The following is a 15,851-nucleotide window of genomic DNA, read 5'->3' on the forward strand; positions in this document are numbered from 1 at the left end:
GGAGATAAATTATGCCCTGGTAAATTCTTTCTCTGTATTTTTAATGCCTCTATCATACCTAGGCCTTGGGGAACTAATTCTCATGGGCCAAAGGTTAAAGCAAGAACCTGAAGGTTGGGGGTGTGGGCTCCCAAAGCCAGATGACTTAATGTACCAAAGCAGTAGTTTCTCTAACCATGCTCAGTGGGTTGAAGTTGACAGAAGCATGATCTGTCTTTACAGGGCTGCTTCCACTGAAGATTTCGAAAAAATAGGTTCCAATTCCAAATCTTTTCTAATATTGGTTAGAAGAGCCCAGGGAGAGAAGAAATAGGCTCTCTATGCCAGTCTAGACTTTCCACAAACCCTCGAGGAAAAAGGGTGTTTCTGAGTTCAGGTCCACCTTTATGGGTGGCCATTCCTTTAAACGTAATCTGGATATCTTCAGATCTCAGTTTTGGAAGCCAAGGCCTGGTATTGGGCTGCATCATGTGGATGACATTCTTCACATGAGCCAGACTGAGATTCATAGACTAAGATTCTTTCAATACCTTTTTTCCTTTAATAATGATATACAGTCACGTGTCAACAATGGGGATAAGTTCTGAGAAATGTATCGTTAGGTGATTTTGTCCTTGTGCAAACACCATAGAATATACTTACACAAACCTAGATGGCGTAGCCTACTACTCACCTAGGCTATATGGTACTAATCTTATGGGACCACCTTCATATATGCAGTCTTTTATTGACTGAAACATTATGCCACACATGACTGTAGTAAAATTGACTTTTCTTAGTATACAGTTCTATGAATTTTAATACATATGTAAATCTCTGTAACCACTGTGGCAACCAGGATACAGAACTATTTCATCACTCCAGAAAACTTCCTCCGTTATCCCTTCGTAGTCACACCCTCCCCCATCCCTAATCCCTGTCAACCACTGATCTGTTCTCCACCACCATAGTTTTATCGAGAAGGTCGTACAAATGGAGTCATACAGCATGTAATCTTTTGAGACTGGCTTCTTTCACTTAGCACGAAGCCTTTGAGGTTGTCTAACCTATTGCATAGATCAATAGTTTGCTTCCTTTTTATTGCTGAGTAGTATTCCCTTGCATGTCTGTACCAGAGTTTATCCATTCGCTAGTTAAAGGACATTCGGCTTCTCCAGTTTGGGGCAGTTATGAACAGAGCTGCTGTAAACATTTGCATACAGATTTTGTGTGAAGAACATTGGTTTTCATTTCTCTAGGATAAACACCCAGGAGTGGGATTTCTGGGTCAAATGGTAAGTGTATGTTAGGCTTTATAAGAAACTGCCAAACTGTTTTTCAGAGTCTCTTTACCACTTTGCGTTCCCACTAGCAATGAGAATTCTAATTTCTCCACATCCTCTCCAATAATTGGTATTCTCAGTATTTTTATTTAAGCCATTCTAGTACATGGGTAGTGATATCTCTGTGTGGTTTAAATTTGCATTTCCCTAATGGCTAGTGACATAGAACATTTTTTGTGTGTGCTTATTTGCCATCCATGTATCCTTTTTAGTGACACATCTGTTCAAGTCTTTTGCCCATTTTTTCAATTGAATTGTTTTCTTACTGTTGAGTTTAGGGACTTCTTTATCTATTCTGGATTCAAGTCATTTATTGGCAATACAATTATTTATAAATGTTACCTCCCAGTCTGTAACTTGTCTTTTCAGTCTCCTACCAGTGTCTCTCACTGAGCAGACATTTTTACTTTTTTTTGAGGAAGATTAGCCCTGAGCTAACATCTCCTGCCAATCCTCCTCTTTTGCTGAGGAAGACTGGCCCTGAGCTAACATCCATGCCCGTCTTCCTCTTCTTTATATGTGGGACGCCTACCAAAGCGTGGCTTGATGAGCCGTGTCATGTCTGCACCTGGGATCCGAACCGGCGAACCCCTGGCCACCGAAGTGGAACGTGCGCACTTAACCGCTGCACCACCCAGCCAGCCCCAACATTTTTACTTTTCTGAAGTCCAGTGTATGAAGTTTTTTCTTTTGTGCATTGTGCTTTTGGTGTCATATCTGAGTACTCTTTGCCTAATCCCAAGTCACAAAGATTTTTCCTATGTTTTCTTCTAAAAGGTATATAGATTTATGCTTTTCATTTACACTTATAATCAATTTTGAGTTAAGTTTTGTATAATGTGTGAGGTTTACATCCAGGCTTATTTTTTTGTATATGGATGTCCAATTGTTCTAACATTATTTGTTGAAATCAGTGCCTTTTTAGATACCAAATTCTCCTTAGGACTGAACCTTCCTTAGGAATGAAGGCATTACAGAGGATTCTCTCTTAATTTCCTCCTCTCTTTTCAGGAGTCATCCTTGTTTCTTTCTGGGTCTTTCTGAATTTGGGTTTGTTTTGAAAGCCATGTAATAGAACACTCACTATTTATAAGTTGTTTGAACATGAAGTATTTCATTATAAAGTGGTCATCCATCACAAGGAGGCATGTGGGCTGTAAAAAACATTAACTGCGCACTCTAGGCTGGAATGCAACTTTACCAGTATAATGCAGCTTTTGTATTGTGTGCAGTTGGGATAAAACGAGAGACAGAAAGAGAGAGAGAGATAGACAGACATCGTTGGAGGAACAGGTGTTGGCTGAACTCGGGTTCTGTCCCATGTTTTCTCAAGTTTTTTCCCAACCATTTTAGGATTGCTCTTCCAGATTCAGCTGTCTTAAAGATTCTCTGGGCACGTTTCAGAGCAAATAACATGTGACTTCTCAGAGTACTGCTGCTCCCGTAAACTTTATTTGTTCATTCTCCAGCTCACAAACGTGTCTTTAGAGGCAACAATGGCAAGTGGTTGGAGCACTTGTCCTGGCCCTTATGGGTTACATTTTTTATGCCTTTGTTTTCCCCATCAGTAAAATGGGAAATGTCCCTTATCATGAAGTTCTTGAGCCCATTAGCACAAAGGGTGGCTAAGGTAGAATAAGATTCCTCAGTCTTAGTGTCTCTAAGAATTTGTGATATGCTGCTGTAGAAACCATTTCCAGCTGTTGGAGAAAGGTGAATAAGTAGGATTCTGTGCACTTAAGGGACCTGGAGATGTTGTTTACCAGTCCCAAATAATTGATATTCTTTAGGGATTCTCTGATTCTTCTTCAAAAGCTTTGGCTATTGATTCAGTCTTTTCCATCATATGTAGACTTTGCTATTGTCAATTCAGAATTTAGTTCTTTTTTATTTTCTTTTACTTTCCTTCAGGCCCCTAGAGGAGACCTGAGAGGGTGGTAATTGATAATAAATCTGTAATTGTCTTCTCTTCTTGCTGCCGTCGAACAACAAATTTTTTTACTAAACTACAAGAGGAATTTGGATTGAAAAAGTAGCTCCAAGTGTAATGACTGCATGAAGCTGGGGTGAATTGTTCTATTTTAAAGTATAGCCACAGAAGTTTTTAATTTCTCCTGGGCTTTCAAATTACCTGCTTAAGTTTGGGCTTGGTCTCGTGCAATGCATGCAGAAAACGGCAAGGCAGAGTAAAGGACCACAGCAGCTCTGGTTTGCCTGTGTGTTACAACCTAATTGCTTTCCTTTCAATATGTGCCGATTTCCTCTAGAAGGAAGAGAACTAGTGTTTAGAGTTGATACACATCAGACATGTGCTTTCAGTAAGACAGATGGATCAGTCTGTCCTCGGGCCTCTGAGATATGTTTGAGGCCAGTCCCTGTAGGCCTCATTTAGCCCTCCCAACCTTGTCAAAGGGGCCTCACTCTTCCTATTGGATTCGAAGGGAACCTGGGCAAACCTGATGCTTAATTCGTGTGGCTGTACTAAAATCAATAACTAACAGTATTTAGTCATTGGTTAGGAGGAAGAAAGGTGCAGAAGAAACTTCAATTCTAGGATAGTTGAGCCTTAAATTTTTATTTGCCATCCAAGTCATGTAGTTAATATATCTAGTAGTAAACCGGTAGCAATAGCATGGCATATTTAAGAACATAATGCAGTGTTTAAGAGCGTTGATTTGGAGTCCAGAACAGACCTGGGTTTAAATTCTACCTCTTCCACTTGTTGTGTGACCTTGGGCAAGTCACTTAACCTCTTAGAGCCTTGGTTTCCTTATCTGTAAAACGGGGACAGTAATACTATTTCTCAAGGTTATTGGGAGGATAAAATAAATAATCTATGTATAATAATTGTGCTTAATAATCCATGTAGCTGTTGCTGATGTCTGAGGCAAATTAAGATTGCTGTCCTGGGTGATGGAATGAGATTCTTCTTGTCAGGATGGTAAATAGCAGCTCCTAGCAGCAATCTAAACTGGCTGTTTAGCAGGAATGCACATTTCTCTTCCAATCAGGATTCATGCATCATATTGGAGAAAGTCATGCAATAAACTATTTTCCCATATGTATGCTGCCTTTAAGTATTTGTCTTATCTTCTGAAAGTGAAGGCTAAATCTGACTTTAGGCAGACCAGGGTGGCCCTACTCAACAAGGAGGAGATGGTAAAAGTGAAGATTTCAGGAGCAGAGATTTACTGAAAGCAGTCTGCTATGGGCTCTGTGTGCTCTCAGGGTTTTCAATCCTGAAAAAGATACATCTTCTTCCTGCCCTCTCCGTAAGGAGAGGTGCACCTGCTATAGGGCCAGAGAGGTGACCAAGGTCCCGACAAAGTGCTTGAGCCAGATAGCATAGGTAAATACCAAAAACCCTTTTCTTTCTTGGTCATCTTGAACATTTTTGGGCCAGATATCTAGGGAAGAGGAGGTTCTTATGTCATCTCTGGCTTAGGTTGAGACCTCATGAACGTGACCTTCTACAATATACTCATCAAAGACAGCTTAGGGGAAAATATAAAATTGTGGTTTCTAATCCTTAAGGTTTTCAGACTTTCAGTAAAAGCCCAAGATGCATAGGTTCAGAAATGGTTCATGTTTAATCAGAGAAAGAGTAAAGGTTTGGTTTCTTGAGTTATAAAAACAGGTTGGGTTGGCCTTTAAGGGATAAATCAGCCTGAAAAATGAATATTTCCCAAAGAGTTTTTAAAGGATCAAGTGTTAGAAATAATTTGCCTTTCTTAGGGTAAGGTGGTTGGTACTGTTATCTTCTACTGCTGGCCCTGGGTGGACCCATGGACCCACTTTGTACCTGGATGTGGTAGTGATTAAGCCATCACCATACTTTGTCTCTTAAAGGGTCATAATATCAAAGATAATGTCTCCCCCACCCCACTTGCTGCCCCACCAGTCTAAAGGTACCTTAAGAAACTAAGCATTTGTTTGAGAAAAAGAAACAGATCTGGGAAACTGTTGGATGATAGCTGAAAAAAGAGGATCCACTGTAAGGAGCTTAGACAAACAAATTAGGCTTACTTTCCCACCAGGCTACCTTTGTAACAGACTGTATTCATGTGCATTTACTCCCAAACTGTACTTTGCATTTACACTAAGTTTTAGGGATCTAAAGGAGCCTTGTAGAATTTAGTTAAACTACTACCACCACCACCTTCCTCAGGAAAACCCTCTAGTTGAGGAAACTATGGCCTACAGAAGTGAAGTGTTTTGCACAAGGTCACATAGTTAGTGACAGACCAAGACTGGGCCTAGTACATTTCTTTATTTCATTTCTCCTGTTTTATAGGACAGACTTGCAAAAGCTTATCTGGGTTGGACCCTTAAGTCCAGACTAGGTAATACATTCTTTGAGAGCTGCCCTTTAGCAGTCTTCTCTCAAGTCAGTTCCTGACATCAAGCCTAAATCCCCACCAGACCATTCAAGGTCTGGAAATAAAGGTGAGGCAGATATTCCAGAGGCTTCTGGCTTCACCAAAGTTTAGTTTTTTCATCCTTTGGATCACTGCTCTTTAGGTTCCCTAGTGACCAAAAAGAGCACAACTCCTTCCTACTGAACTTCAAGTATCTCAAAAATTCCATTTGCAGATTGTTCTCAATCTTAGTTTCACTTTCACAAGAAATATTCCTGGGTATAGCATAGTCAGAAAAGTAGAGTATAAGGACCTAACACTTTCTTCTAAAATGGAATGTGCAGGCATAGACAGAAAAGCCAAAAACCAAAAAGCTTTTATGCTCAAATAATTTTGTCCTGTTTCTCTGGATACAGAAATGTCAAGAGGGGTAAATGAACTAGACTTCTGTTTTTACCATGCTCTGATTTATTAGTCTGTTACACGTGATCCACCTTGTGAATGCCGATATTCTGTCTCCAGGAACATGAGCCAATATTTGCAGGATGAAGAGCTAGGATGGGAGCAGGCTAGTGACCCTCTAGTAGGCAAGAAGGGAGAAGTAGGCTCTGAGGGCAAAAGAGTCGAGACAGGCATTTCTGAAACCAAGTGGTGTTGAAATAATATACCACAGGCCTTTTTCCTTGTCAGCGTAATCCAATTGAGAATGCCCAACTGCCCCTGATAAGAGTCACTCAGGAGTGAAGAGCTTCGCTACCAGGGAAAGCAGCTTATGTGTGCATTTTGGCTCAGGAATGTGCCAGCCCAGTGCTGGCCAAATGAGAAAAGGCTGTTGCAAGCTGGAGACCACAAGCCTCCTGGGAGGATGGTGACTGCTCCCCTGTAGGCTAGGAAGAGAGTGTTCCCTTTTGTCTAAGGGCAGTGCTTGAGGCTACATGTTGAGGCCTTAGACATAGATTATCAGAGAGGGTCGCAGCTCTGACATGAAAAGAGAAAACAGTGTAAGGATTCATCCCCTTTTGGACAGATCACCTCCTTATCTGAGAAGGCAGGAGACTTGGGGAACATCTGCAGATTCTCAGACTGGCATTGGGCCAAAGTGAGACGTCTCTGTCTTAATGTCATAATATAGGGAGTTGAGCTCCCTGCTCACTAGTATTGAGCAGAGTATGGACAGAAGACCACTAAGACGTCTCTAAAGGGCTTCACTTTGCTTTGTGTTGAAGCGGCCTATGAGCTTCTCCAGAATTTAATAATTCTTGTTGTAATTGTTCTTATTCATCACTGACTAGCCAGAAGTTGGACCTGAATTTGATTTTAGAAGTGGGTGGCTAGTCCTAGAAGGATCCCAAGTCTTCTTTCTCCAATGGGGAGTTGAATTTCCCCTCCTTTTTGTACACATTCCTTTTTTTCTTCCCATCTTAGAACATGAACCAGTTACCTTTAGAGCAACCCTCTTCCTGATCTGCATTCTGTTTACTGGACTGTTTGTGCCTTGAGGTTGACAGCCTTCCAGGGTGGGTATTTTGGCTGCTTGGCAGGGGTATCAGGTATCTCCTTGGTTGTGAAATTACTCAGCCTGCTTACTATGAGCAGCATCATGGCACCTTTCTCCTGAAGGACTCAGGCAACTCTTACTCTTCTGAAGAAGGTCTAGACAATTGAATCTCAGTCCCCAGGCAGGCCGAGCCAGTAGGTAGAACACCAGAAACTTTTCTGTTCTGGCGTCATAGGAAGTAGTAGAGTCAAATGGCCGGGGACAGATGAACATGGATTTGATTCCCATTTCCAACACTTGCTAGTTGTATGATCTTAGCGGGTGAGTAGATCTACTTATCCTTTCTAAGTCTCATTTTCGTCTTCAAAATAGGGATAATTATGAAGAGAGAAGGTATATAAAGTGCTTAGCGCATGACATGGCACAAAGTAATAAACGGTAGCTGCTATTATTGTTATTTTTCTCTCTTCTAAAAAGAGGATAAATACTTCAATCATTCATTTAAAAAAGGAAGTTTTTTCCTTTCTCTGATAACTATGTGTACCTTGGAGAAAACTGAAACTCTCAGAATTTAAAAGAGCTATCCCAAATTGCACCATACATAAATAACAACCACCAGTTATCTTGGTATTTATTTAACTTGTATCCCTTTTAAGGTTCAGTAGTCAAAGATAGAAGGCTTACCTTTGAAGTTTTTGAATTTACTTAAATCTTAAAAAATAACTTTCAGTGTTAAGAACACTGGACCGGGACTCTAGAGCTAAAAAGTCTCGAATAGGGGCTGGCCCGGTGGGGTAGCAGTTAAGTTCACACGCTCCGCTTGGGTGGCCTGGGGTTTGCCCACTCGGATCCCAGGCACAGACTTGTACACTGCTTATCAAGCCATGCTGTGGCAGGCGTCCCACGTATGAAAAATAGAGGAAGATGGGCACAGATGTTCAGGGCCAATCTTCTTCAGCAAAAAGAGGAGGATTGCCGGTGGATGTTAGTTCAGGGCTAATCTTCCTCAAAAAAAAAACCACTCGAATAATAATATCTTAGTTATATTTATTGCACGTTTACTTTATTCTATGCATTGTACCACGTTTTACATGGATTAAATGAGATAATGTGTGTAAATTGTTGAGCACAGTGCCTGTACATAGTATAAGCTCAATAAATGTTAGCTGCTGTTATTTATTTTTAAATGTAATTTATTTTAATTCTCTAACACCCACTATACAGGTGATAAAATCAGGCTTAGAAAAGTTTACTGTCTATCACATAGCCATTAAGTTGCAGAACTGGGATTTGAACCCTACTCTAAAGCCCATGTTTTTGCCTAGTGCTCTCAACTTCTAGTCCCGGTTCTAACACTAACTGGTTTGTGGCATTGTACAACTTACTTAACTTCCCTAAATCTTAATTACTACCTTATTCGTAAATTATTTTGAGGACCTATTTTAACTATAATATCCTAGGATTTGGAGGATTCTTTGGAATGGCTAGTTGAAAATTATGGCTTATTTTTGTAGAGCACTATTACTCAAAGTATAATCTCTACATGGTTTCAGGTTCACAAACTGCTCCTTGGTTGGTACACTGTGGGGTGTATACAGAAATTGAGAGAAAGCATTTAGAAATTTTTATAACATCTTGCCAAGTAACTTTTTGTATGTTTATTCTAATAATAAAGTGGAGTTTGTATTATGTCTTTGTTTTTTAAATTGCATTTTCTAGTAATTAGTTTATTTATAAAACTATGGGTCTGCAATGGATTGACATAAAAAAAATTCTGGCCCTGGGGCTGGCCCCGTGGCCGAGTGGTTAAGTTTGCGCGCTCCGCTGCAGGCGGCCCAGTGTTTCGTTAGTTCGAATCCTGGGCGCGGACATGGCACTGCTCATCAGACCACGCTGAGGCAGCGTCCCACATGCCACAACTAGAAGAACCCACAACGAAGAATATACAACTATGTACCGGGGGGGCTTTGGGGAGAAAAAGGAAAAAATAAAATCTTTAAAAAAAAAAAAAAAAAAAATTCTGGCCCTTCACCACAGATAGTTTGAGAAGCAGTATTCTAGAGGACCATCATAATCCTTACCAGGATTATGAATCAAAATTCTAGTTTTGTTTTTTTTTAAACTATGTGTTTACAAAGAGGTACCCCTTAAATCAGAAATGTTTTTACTAATGGTGCCCTGCTAGGAGCACAACCTCCCCTGCTGTGTCCCCTCCTCACCACCAAAAGCTACAGGAGTTCTTCCTGTTGAAGCTTCTCTGATGCTCCTAGCAATCAGCAGTTGAACCTAGAGAGCAAAACTCCAATTCTGCCTAGACCAAACTCTTTTGGGAAAGTTAATTTTATATACCGTGATTCTCTTTTTTTAGAGGGTTGAGGAGTGAGGGTGATAGTAAAGCTTCCTGGGGGCTCATTAAAAAGTCCACCCCTTCTAGTTTTCCATCACTAAGTTTCCATAAAGTGTTGACTCACAGAATGGAAGTTCTAGAATAAATGGATTTTAGTAATCATAGATTCCAACTACCTAATTTGACAGATGAACTTGAGTATCATATGCCTGGCTATTGGTAGCAGTGAGGCTAATGATCCCTTGTCCACTGACTGGATTGTATGCTGTGTATGCCTCCAGAGAGTTCTTTTTTTTTCTTTTTTTTTTTTATTGAGTTAATGATAGGTTACAATCTTGTGAAATTTCAGTTGTACATTAATGTTTGTCATTCGTGTTGTAGGTGCACCACTTCACCCTTTGTGCCCACCCCCCACCCCACCTTTCCCCTGGTATCCACTAAACTGTTCTTAGTCCATAATTTTAAATTCCTCCAGAGAGTTCTTGATGGAACTTTGTCCAAGCCTCTGTATGGTATCACTCCTGCTCTCTCCAAGCCTCTCAATGCCACATTGAATTCTTCTATCTTAAGAAGCAGAAGATTAGCAAATCAAGTCTAGCAATATATAAAAAGAACAAGGCAAGATGTCTACTTTCATAGTCTGGGAAGTCCTAGCCAGTGCAATAAGACAAGAAAAGAAAACAAAAAAGGCATGTAAATTGGAAAGGAAGAAATAAAACTGTCAGTGTATTTGCAGATAACGTAATTGTCTATGTAGAAAACCCCAAGGAATCTACGAAAAAAATCCTAGAACTAATAAGTGAGTTTAGTAAAGTTGCAGGTTACAAAGTCGATACACAAATCAATCACATTTCTATATATGAACAATGAACATGTGGAAACTGAAATTAAAACACAATACCATTTACAAACACTCCGAATAAAATTAAATATTTAGGTATAAATCTAACAAAATATATACCGAACCTGTATGCTGAAAACTACAATGCACTGATGAAAGAAATCAAGGAGATCTAAATAAATGGAGAGACATACCATGTGCATGGATTGGTAGACACAACATAGTAAAAATGTCATTTCTCCCCTAACTGATCTATAGAATCACTGTAATTCCTGTCAAACTCCCAACAAGATTTTTTGTAAATACAGACAAGTTTTTCTTAAAATTGAAATGGAAAGGCAAAGAAATTAGAATACTGAAAACAGTATTGAAAAAAGAATGAAGTTGGAGGAATCACACTACCTGATTTTAAGACTTAGAATATGGCTATAGGAATCCAGATGGTGTATAGCTATAGGAATCAAGATGGTGTGGTACTGTCAGAGAGTTAGACCACAGATCAATGGAACAAAACAGAGAACCAAGAAGAGACTCACACAAATAAAGCAGATTTATTTATTTATTATTTTATGTTATTATGTTATTATTTTATTTATTTATTTATTTTTTGAGGAAGATTAGCCCTGAGCTAACATCTGCCACCAATCCTCCTCTTTTTGGCTGAGGAAGACTGGCACTGAGCTAACATCTGTGCCCATCTTCCTCTACTTTATATGTGGGATGCCTGCTACAGCATGGCTTGATGAGCGGTGCATAGGTCCACACCCAGGATCTGAACCGGTGAACCCCGGGCTGCGGAAGCAGAAAGTGTGAACTTAACCGCTGCACCACTAGGCTGGCCCATAAAGCCAACTGTTTTTTGACAAAGATGCAAAGACAACTCAATGGAGAAAATATTGTTTTTTAATTAATTTATTTATTTTTGAGGAAGATTAGCCCTGAGCTAACATCCACCGCCAATCCTTCTCTTTTTGCTGAGGAAGATTAGCCCTGAGCTAACATCCATGCCCATCTTCCTCTACTTCATATGTGGGATGCCTGCCACAGCATGGTTTGATAAGCAGTACGTAGGTGCACACCCGGGATCCGAACCAGTGAACCCCGGGCCACTGAAGTAGAGCCTGTGAACTTAACCACTATGCCACCGGGCCAGCCCCAAAAGATTGTTTTTTTTTTTAAATAAATCATGTTGGCACAATTGGAGATCCATATACAAGAAAAAGCTTGGGTGTAAACCTCGCACGTTATACAAAAATTAACTCAAAATAGATTATAAGTGTAAATGAAAAGCATAAATCTGTATACCTTTAAGAAGAAAACATAGGAAAAATCTTTGTGACTTGGGAATAGGCAAAGAGTACTTTTTTTTTTTTGAGGAAGGTTAGCCCTGAGCTAACATCTGCTGCCAATCCTCCTCTTTTTGCTGAGGAAAACTGGCCCTGAGCTAACATCCACGCCCACCTTCCTCTACTTTATATGTGGGACGCCTACCACACCAAGGCTTGCCAAGTGGTGCCATGTGCGCACCCGGGATCTGAACCAGCAAACCCTGGGCCCCCAAAGCAGAATGTGCGCACTTAACCGCTGCGCCACTGGGCCGGCCCAGGCAAAGAGTACTTAGATATGACACCAAAAGCACAATGCACAAAAGAAAAAACTTCATACACTGGACTTCAGAAAAGTAAAAATGTTGGGGCTGGCTGGGTGGTGCAGCGGTTAAGTGCGCACGTTCCACTTCGGTGGCCAGGGGTTCGCCGGTTCGGATCCCAGGTGCAGACATGACACGGCTCATCAAGCCACGCTTTGGTAGGCGTCCCACATATAAAGAAGAGGAAGACGGGCATGGATGTTAGCTCAGGGCCAGTCTTCCTCAGCAAAAGAGGAGGATTGGCAGGAGATGTTAGCTCAGGGCTAATCTTCCTCAAAAAAAAGTAAAAATGTCTGCTCAGTGAGAGACACTGGTAGGAGACTGAAAAGACAAGTTACAGACTGGGAGGTAACATTTATAAATAATTGTATTGCCAATAAATGACTTGAATCCAGAATAGATAAAGAAGTCCCTAAACTCAACAGTAAGAAAACAATTCAATTGAAAAAATGGGCAAAAGACTTGAACAGATGTGTCACTAAAAAGGATACATGGATGGCAAATAAGCACACACAAAAAATGTTCTATGTCACTAGCCATTAGGGAAATGCAAATTTAAACCACACAGAGATATCACTACCCATGTACTAGAATGGCTTAAATAAAAATACTGAGAATACCAATTATTGGAGAGGATGTGGAGAAATTAGAATTCTCATTGCTAGTGGGAACGCAAAGTGGTAAAGAGACTCTGAAAAACAGTTTGGCAGTTTCTTATAAAGCCTAACATACACTTACCATTTGACCCAGAAATCCCACTCCTGGGTGTTTATCCTAGAGAAATGAAAACCAATGTTCTTCACACAAAATCTGTATGCAAATGTTTACAGCAGCTCTGTTCATAACTGCCCCAAACTGGAGAAGCCAAATGTCCTTTAACTAGCGAATGGATAAACTCTGGTACAGACATGCAAGGGAATACTACTCAGCAATAAAAAGGAAGCAAACTATTGATCTATGCAATAGGTTAGACAACCTCAAAGGCTTCGTGCTAAGTGAAAGAAGCCAGTCTCAAAAGATTACATGCTGTATGACTCCATTTGTACGACCTTCTCGATAAAACTATGGTGGTGGAGAACAGATCAGTGGTTGACAGAGATTAGGGATGGGGGAGGGTGTGACTACGAAGGGATAACGGAGGAAGTTTTCTGGAGTGATGAAATAGTTCTGTATCCTGGTTGCCACAGTGGTTACAGAGATCTATAAAAGTGTTAAAGTTTATAGAACTCTATACCAGAAAAGAGTCAGTTTTACTAAATTAAAAAATTTAACAAAAGAGGCAGAATGCACATGGCCTTGGAAGTGTCAAACCATGGCTGTAAAATTGCCCTAGTCATTCACCATGAAGGAAGACATGAAGCAAGTATAATTACTGCAACTGGATGAAAGCTCTGAAAATCCGTTCCCTGTCCTGTCTCTCAAATATTTTTTTCCATCTAGACTTTTATATCTCAAATATACCAAACATGACCATTTTTTAAATGACAGACAAAATCATGTGTAATACAGTTATGTTCCTAAAGCAGCAGGACTAGATGACTTTAAATTTTTAATGTGCATTTAAAAAGCATTTTATATATTTCAGTTTTTCCAAGTATTTCTATTCCTTCCATCTCAACCGTCTACCACCTTAGACACACAAAGGTTTTTCTCTAGATTTTTTTCTACAAATTGTACATCTCTAGGTGGGGGTTGTGGGGGATGAGAAGCAGGTTTTATACAGCTGATGTGATCACTGTACAGACAAACTTGGAAAATGCTACCCAATCTGCCAATTAATTAAAGCACTAATCTGGGGAGCAGCCGGGCCCAGAGAATGTTTACCCAGAGAGAGAGGTGGTAGGAATTGATTGGGAAGCTCCCTGCATTTGCATGAAAATGAAAGTGCTTAGGAAACCCAGCTTCCTTTTGTCTCTAAAGGTAAGCAGCCTTGATCATGTCCCTAAATCTTCCTGTCTTATTTAGGAAGCCTTTTAGGGAGCTGGTTCTGAAAGATGAAAGCACAGAAGACTCTAGGAAAACAAATTAAACCTTGGGCAGAGTAGGGTAGGGAGCAAGTCTGGTGTAGTGTAGCTTCTTAGACCTGGAATGAAACCTTCTAAATTCAGGAGTATGTGCTAGTAGTTAGTTAGAATAGACCTAATGGTTTTACAAGTTTTGGCACCATTTATATAGACTGGGTTCATATCCCAGCTCTGCTTCTTATTAGCTGTGTGATTTGGGGCCAGTCATCTATCTTATCTCAGACTTCTTTTCTCGTCTGTAAAATAAAGATTATAAATTGCCCCTTCACTTCAGGGCAGTTAGCCCTCTGCTGGCTCTATGCAGAAAGGAGGCTGGAGAATGGTTCGGACCTTCCAAGATTGTAAACTGCCTCCGTGAGTAGGGACTGTGCAGTCTTTTGTTCTTTTTAGGCTTATTTTGCAGCAAAGGACTGTAAACCTCAAAGCTTCCCTCATCTTCTTGGGATATGCTACATTCTTTATCTCTAAGAGAAGTGACCTTGACCATAACAGCAAAAGACATAAAGACAGCAGCAGCTTATCCTGGGATCTCTTTGGCCATGTTGGCTATACTCAAGATGAGGTTTGCCTGTGTATCACTAGGGAGGGTGGTGAAATGGACATGGAAAGTTGACCCAGCAATATTTGATGATATTAAGGAATGTGTTAACTTTTTTAGATTGTGATAAAATATATGTAACATAAAATTTCCCATCTTAACCCTTTTATTGTTAATTTTTTAAATGTGATAATACTATGGTTTTTAAAGCTTAATCTTTTAGAGCTGCATACTAAACATTTTACAGATAAAATGATACAGTGTCTGGGATTTGATTCAAAGTAATCCAGTGAGAAGAAGATGGACCCAGCTACTAAGAGCTCTAGCCTCGTGGCACAGAGAACAAGGGACTTTTTCTAGGGTTAACTTTTTGTTAGATGGCATCTCTTCATTCTTGTTTCTTTTCTTGCAGAACTCTCAGAAATTGAGCCCAATGTTTTCCTTCGCCCATTTCTGGAAGTGATTCGCTCTGAAGATACCACTGGCCCTATCACTGGACTGGCGCTCACCTCTGTCAACAAGTTCCTATCATATGCGCTCATAGGTAAGAGCTCAAGCTTTGTTAGATGACCACAGCACTTCATTTCCTGCCTCTCCTGGGGTGGTCAGGCTTTAGGCAATGAGCTGGTGATACTGGAAAGTTTTCCCAGCATCTATTTCTTTGTAGAAGAGAAATAGGATTGTTATTGGTTACTCATCATGCTAATTGACTCAAGTTGTGCAAAGTGGGGAGGGAGAGGAGGTTTCCTTGGGACTCTAGTTTTTTTTGTGTGTGCTTTGGAGGGAGTTAAAGATATGGTGCCCTTGGAAATTTGGTTTGGTTTGGTTTATTTTTAGTTATTTTTCAAATATAATGCATGCTTATTTTAAGATAAACAATAAAAAGTTGTCTAAAAGAAAAGTTAATGGTCTTGCCTCCGTCTTTCTGAATGCTCCTCCTCCTCCTTTAGGTAAATAATGTTAACAGGGTGGTTCGAATCTTTCTATACCTTTCTCTACATGTATATAAGTATATATATAATAGCACCACTTTTTATAAAAAAGAAATAAAAATAGGCTTATGTGCTATATATTTTCATTTTTCACTTAGCAGTGTTAACTTAGAAAGATATATATGATATAATTATCCATCTTTTATTTTTTCCCCCAGTTTTATTGAGATACAATTGACATATAACATTCTATTCATTTAAGGTATACAACATAATGATTTGATATATGTATATGTTGGGAAATGATTACCACAATAAGTTTAGTTAACATCTATCACCTCAC

The 15,851-nt window shown here is 39.9% G+C and overlaps 1 protein-coding gene across 17 annotated transcripts in view; it reads left to right on the plus strand.

Annotated features, from left to right (window-relative positions):
* Positions 1-15,851, plus strand: part of GBF1 (golgi brefeldin A resistant guanine nucleotide exchange factor 1) — a 112,862-nt gene that overhangs the window by 66,990 nt on the left and 30,021 nt on the right. For all 17 annotated transcript variants that reach the window (XM_046652996.1, XM_046652994.1, XM_046652999.1 and 14 more), the window contains one exon: positions 14,989-15,120. In XM_046652996.1, coding sequence (XP_046508952.1) covers positions 14,989-15,120 — 132 coding nt within the window. The remainder of the gene's footprint in view (positions 1-14,988; positions 15,121-15,851) is intronic.

This window comes from Equus quagga, chromosome 2 (genome assembly GCF_021613505.1).
Source record: "Equus quagga isolate Etosha38 chromosome 2, UCLA_HA_Equagga_1.0, whole genome shotgun sequence".
Lineage (NCBI taxonomy): Eukaryota > Metazoa > Chordata > Mammalia > Perissodactyla > Equidae > Equus > Equus quagga.